The sequence below is a fragment of the Galeopterus variegatus genome, unplaced genomic scaffold (assembly GCF_000696425.1).
Source record: "Galeopterus variegatus unplaced genomic scaffold, G_variegatus-3.0.2 Scaffold1153, whole genome shotgun sequence".
NCBI lineage: Eukaryota > Metazoa > Chordata > Mammalia > Dermoptera > Cynocephalidae > Galeopterus > Galeopterus variegatus.
In genome coordinates this window covers 394,568-400,413 of record NW_007727264.1, presented here as the reverse complement: position 1 = coordinate 400,413, position 5,846 = coordinate 394,568, and the positions used below count along the sequence as shown (strand labels likewise).

The 5,846-nt window shown below is 37.6% G+C and overlaps 1 protein-coding gene across 1 annotated transcript; it reads right to left on the bottom strand.

Moving 5' to 3' along the window:
- Positions 1-2,108: 2,108 nt before the first annotated feature.
- LOC103592458 (keratin-associated protein 13-2-like) lies at positions 2,109-2,606 on the bottom strand. Its single transcript, XM_008575193.1, has one exon. It carries the CDS (start codon positions 2,604-2,606, stop codon positions 2,109-2,111), a length of 498 nt encoding a protein of 165 aa, XP_008573415.1.
- Between the last annotated feature and the right edge of the window lie 3,240 nt (positions 2,607-5,846).

Sequence of the window (5,846 nt, the reverse complement as noted above, 5' to 3'; positions counted from 1 at the left end):
TAATGAATGGAATATTTTTTGAGCATTGTTTTAACTCTTTTTCTTTTCAATTTTAGGTTCTTTATCAAAAACTTTCTTCACACGTTATCATTTCTTTAAGTAGTTGGCCTAAAAAAACAGGGAATAGTACCATGAAAGATATAAATAACATTTCTCCAATTTTATGTTTAGACACACATTAAATCATTACATCTAATGATACCCAAAGTTTATTGTCTTCAGCTTTATTCACTTTGGTGAATAAAATCCAAGGTGGAATATCAATCTTATGATCTTAATTTTTTCCCTCAAATTTTGTGCTATATCACATCACACACATGTAGATAAGTGAATCATACCGAATATTGATCAGTAATATGTAGACATTTGATTACTTTTACCAAAAAACATCACCACTTCAAAAAATGTACTTAAAATTTATATATGATCATTTGATTTTTCTTCAATTCAATTTTTATTTATGTATAATCATAACTCTATAAATCTAAATATTTTCTGCATTCCTGATATAACTTTCAACTAGTCAGCTACCATATACTTGTTGGTACAGATACAAGGATCCACATTTTATGAAGGAATCAAATTAATTTCTGATTCTAAGATTTTAATTAGTAAAAAGTCTATATATTTAAATAACGCATTTCCACTACCTGTAGTTCGAGTAAAAAAAATATCTGAGGCTCTCAAAAGTTTGTTCAAATCCCCAAATTCACTTTAACATAGGATTTTAAAAATGATTTCCATATGCACGTTCATCATTTTATAATAATCCATTTAACACATCACAACCAAAACCCGAGTCAATAAATTCATTAGATTATAAATAATTTGACTTTCCATACAATTTTGAAATAAAATACAATAATATAAACTTCATCACCAATATTTTAGACTTTATTTTTGGTTAGTACACTAATTACAGAATTTTTCATGTGTAGTCTTTCAGCCAGTATTTGGAGCCAGAGACAAGGTGGGACTTCATAATCAGACAGTAAGAGGCTAATTCTTCCTGTACATGAGGAAGACAATAAAGGTTACAAGAAAAGGTATTGATGACATTGGCCAACAAAATTAGACATTTAGTAAGATGATCTACAGAAGCCATATCCATAGGTTGGTCTGTAACAAGAAAAGCACCATGGTCGTAATAATTATACATATTTGTAATTCATAAATATATATATATATATATATCTTCATAGTAAACCAAAATATGCTTTCCTGTAAGTCTTTCTAGTACTCACAGTTTTAATTTTGTCTTTTTCTGTCTCCGTCTCCTGTCTTTTTCTTTCACACACACATACACACACACACACTAAATAAATCATTTTCTCATATATTTAAAGGCAATCATAATACTTTACAGTACCTAACACTTCATATTTTCTTTTTCATGCCGATGCATCAGATTTATTCAAATATTTAATATGATATATTTTATAAATATTTTGCCACCTAGTTGACATCTTCTAAACAAACTCTAACTCAATATTGCTTTGTAACAATATTGTAAACTCAAAACCAAATATGACTGTCAGCATAAGATGCCCTCATTCAAAATGCAATGAGAATATTGACTTAAGTATGGGCATACTCTCAATAATGCTGTTACAAATTCTCCCAGCTTTGATGGCAGAGGGCATGCACTTGTTAGCTCTTAGGCACTGCAGTGCACAGAGAATCTGCCCATACACCAGGTCTGCTGCCATTCCTTAGGGAAATTGATTTCCTAGGTAAGATACTCGGAGGGCTTGGAAACCCAAAGACGGACCACAAATCAAACTTTGAAAATCAATGAAGAGTGATGAGAGCACATTGGATGCAAGAGAGGATGGATTTATTAGGTCAAAAACAACTGAAATTCCATACATTTCAAAAGAAGAATTTATGTAACCATGAATCACTTGTTTCAAAATTACAGACATTTTACTTAATATTTTGGCCACTCATTTATTTACCAGTTTGAAAGAGCTAGTGTCCACCAGTGTTTGATGCCAGAGAAAGAGTGAGAAGCTGGTAGTTAGAGGGGTTAGCTAACATTGCTGAAAAGGCTTGTGATAGCAGCTCTAAGTGCAGTCTAAGACATTTTGCTTAGAAGGTCTGGAACTTCAGCAAGTTGATCTGCAGAAGGCTGATCCATAGGTTGGTCTGTAACAGGAAGACTGGCAGCTGCTAGAAGCCAGGTAGCTTGGGCGGCAGAATCCAGATCCATAGCTCACAGAGGGGAAGCCACAGACTCCATAACGCAGGGGTCTGAAGTCACTGGATCCACAGCCCAGGGAGCGACAGCTGCTCGATCCAAAGCCCAGAGATCCAGCATATGTCGTCTGGCAGGGACTGCAGAAGGTGGAGATCCTTGGGCGGTAGCAGGATGTCTGGCAGGGGCTGGACACCACACAGGATGTCTGGCAGCTGGTGGGCTCACAGCAGGTCTCTTGACAGCCACTGTAGAGAGAGGATCCCAGCTGGCAGGTGCGGGGAAAGCAGCTGTCAGTGCGATAGAACAGGTTGCTGGGGTAGGAAGAGCCACAGGAGGCGACTGGGTATTGCAGATAGCTTCCAAAGGAGCGGGAAGAGAAATTCCCAGAACAGCAGTTGTAAGACATGTTGACAGGAGAAATGAGTTCAGGTGAGTTACAGTGAGAAGATTCTGAGTTTGAATGCCACTCCTGGACTGGGGCATTTATATATTCTCAGCAGTGGGTGTGGCAACTTACAGTGTCATCTTCTCCATATTTGGACTCCCTCATTTACATGTATGTACTTTAGTAATTGTCTTTGTAATTGCAGCTAACTAACTCCTTGATGTTATATTTATGGGTGAACTCATTTTGCTTTTATAGTTCTAGGTCAATGAAATACATTTATCTTACAAATGCTATGACTGTGTGTAATTAATGCCTACTCCATTATGGCCAGGAAAGCCCCTCTTATTTTCTTCGGACATGACTTGTTCATCTTCTGTTTCGGCTGAGGAATTCTCTCTTCCTAACTGGGGATTGCAATACAGTCATATCTCTTTGGTCAGTGGCCAAAAGGCACAAATCTGGCCTTGATGATGAACCTTCTAAAGATTGACACTACAAGAAACCATTGTTTCACACCCTCCAATATAATTATCCAACTATTACTTACTATTATCAATGCTTAGTATGTCCAGTCTCGAGGGGTCATATAAAAGTAAGCCAAAGGGATGGAGCTGTGAGTAGAAATCGACATAATTTTGAACAAATGCTTAGAAAACATTTATCATTTGGAAAAATGAAATCAAAACAAAAGCCAGAAGAGACCAATACAGAGACATGTGAAGAAAAACAATGTGTTAGACACCATTGAGATGAGGAAGGATAAAAGCGACGATAGCAAAGGGGGAGAAAGGACTGTCAGGATTTTCTTCTATCCACAACTGTGGATGGTGCTTCACTCTTTATCTAATCAAAACAAAAGTGTTTCAAGATAGACTTGTTTTATGGCTTTTTTATCATACATTTATGTTTGTAGAATGTTCTGGGTCGAACTTCCCACAACATCTCTAAACCCCCACCTCAAAATTTTGAATGCCTTCTGAGCATTTCTAAGGTCATGCCAGCTTTTCAAAAATGTTTTCTCCCTTCTGTGGTACCTGTTTCTGTCTCGGCTTTCTTACCAGAGGTGGGTACGGGTTTTGCAGGTCTTGAAGAGTATAATTTGGAGGGTCTTTATTAAGAAACATAATATAATATTATCAATATGATAATAGGTATAACCAAGAATAAAATAAAAACAAATAAAAACCTCCAAAGTTGGGGCTGACCCATGGCTCACTGGGGAGAGCGTCATACTGACAACACCAAGTCAAGGGTTAAGATCCCCTTACTGGTCATCTTTAAATAAATAAATAAATAAAAACTTCCAAAGTTGACAAAACCCACAAATATCACAGAATCAAGACAGTGGTGTGATATCTTCACCATTAGCAGCAGCATCTAAAATCTTTTTCCTCCAGTTTTTGGCTGCAAAGTTCTTCTTCACCTCTGCATACGATGATGTTTGTCTCAAAATGACTTTGTACTGAAAGAATAGACATATAATTCAGCTTTTTCTCTAGAAATTGTATATCAAAATACTTAAATTATTTTTTATGACACAGAAAAGTTTCAACATCACCATTTGTTGTTAATAATGCCCACATCTGTAACATGCGCTGTCATTCTTATTAGTCAGTGCTTCAAGCCTGAGATTATGCTCATCTCAGCTAGGTATCCCTAGTTAACCTCCCCACCCAGATCTTCTGGCACTGGGGTTAGTTGTATGAGGAACAGCTGCAAGTGGCTGTGGAACCTGGGTTTTAAGGGCCTCCTTAAAGGTAGCAGAGCAGTGTTTTGGTTCCAGTTCTTGAGATCAAAGGTCCCTGAGGCTCATCAGGTTGACACTGGGAGCTAAAATTGGCTAGAAGTAGTATGGGCAGCCCTCTGGATCCACCCACAGCCCAGGACTACCACCAGTGACACCCAGGCTACAGCAGTGTAATTGGAGAAGAGGGTTCCTTACAGTCTTTCTGGGGTCGTGCCAAAAGAGTTTTGGAAAAGGTCAAGCAAGAGAAAGGCACTCAGATCTATCATTAAGTTGAATCTGTCTCTGCCTCTCCAGAAGATGCCTGGCCCAGGATATCTGAACATGTGTTTATGACGGTCCCTCTATGCTTTCAGAAACCTGCATGGAGTGGCTGGGTCTCACTCAGGATACCTTTAATGGCAATGTCTCTCTCCAGGGCTCCAACCTCACTTTTAGTAATTACATTGCTGTATGGGTATTTATTGCTGCTTTTGTTATTTGTCTTTGCCCCTCCTTAATTCCAAATCAAAACATAAAACAAAATAATAAAATGTCTTATAGATTTATTACGTTATTTGAATATAAGTATATGTTTCCTGAAAATCTAAGACAAATGCACTGATGTAACATACACCAAAAGTTAAATATGTATTATCAGGGTTTCAAGAAGCATAATGACATGGCTTTGTCAATAAATTGCAACTTTATTTAATAAAAATATAATAAAATTATACAAGTACTAAAATTATCAAATTTTCCTTGATGTTAAAGTGTGTTTAATTGGAATTTTTTTTAAAGACCCACTATACAGGACTCGTCTAAGTCAAAGAAATGATAAGGTAGCTGCACCCACATTAAACAGATACTTTAAAAATATTTATTGTATGATCTTATACACTTCTACATTTCTTCCTATGGGCTCCTGGCCACTGGGGTAAAAGTCCTAGCTCATGCAATGCTGTAAAGACCATGCCTTTCTCAAATCCCTGCTTTCCAAAGAACTTTTTGAAAATAGTCATCCTATCACAACTAAGAGTAACTTTTTTGTTTACTGGAGGCAGGCTCAGTGCTAGTCAAAATAACAAAGTCAGCAACTGTGTCTACCATAGCACAACCTTCTGGTTTCCCTCCCAGACATGCAATGGTGCCCTTCTGTTTCCTCTACATATCCAGCCCTGCTCAGGTCAATGTCATAGTGAATAACACAGACTACACGGGTGTGTTCATCTCACAAGTATAGTCCCCCATAGGCTTTTTATAAAAATTCAAATTAGTTGCCAATACTTAAAAATAAAAAAGTGCATAAAATATGGATTTCTAATTTCTTTACAAAAAATTCTGAAAATCTGATGACACGATTTTCTTGCTGATAGTTGGCTAGATCTTAGTACAAGCTTCTCCATTCACAAAGGGCCTGCTCCTTTAGGGGCCGGCCCAGTGGCGCACTGCTACATTGTGCCACTTGGGAGCGCGGTAGTGCTCCCGCCGAGGGTTTGGATCCCACATACAGACCGGCCGCTCACTGGCTGAGC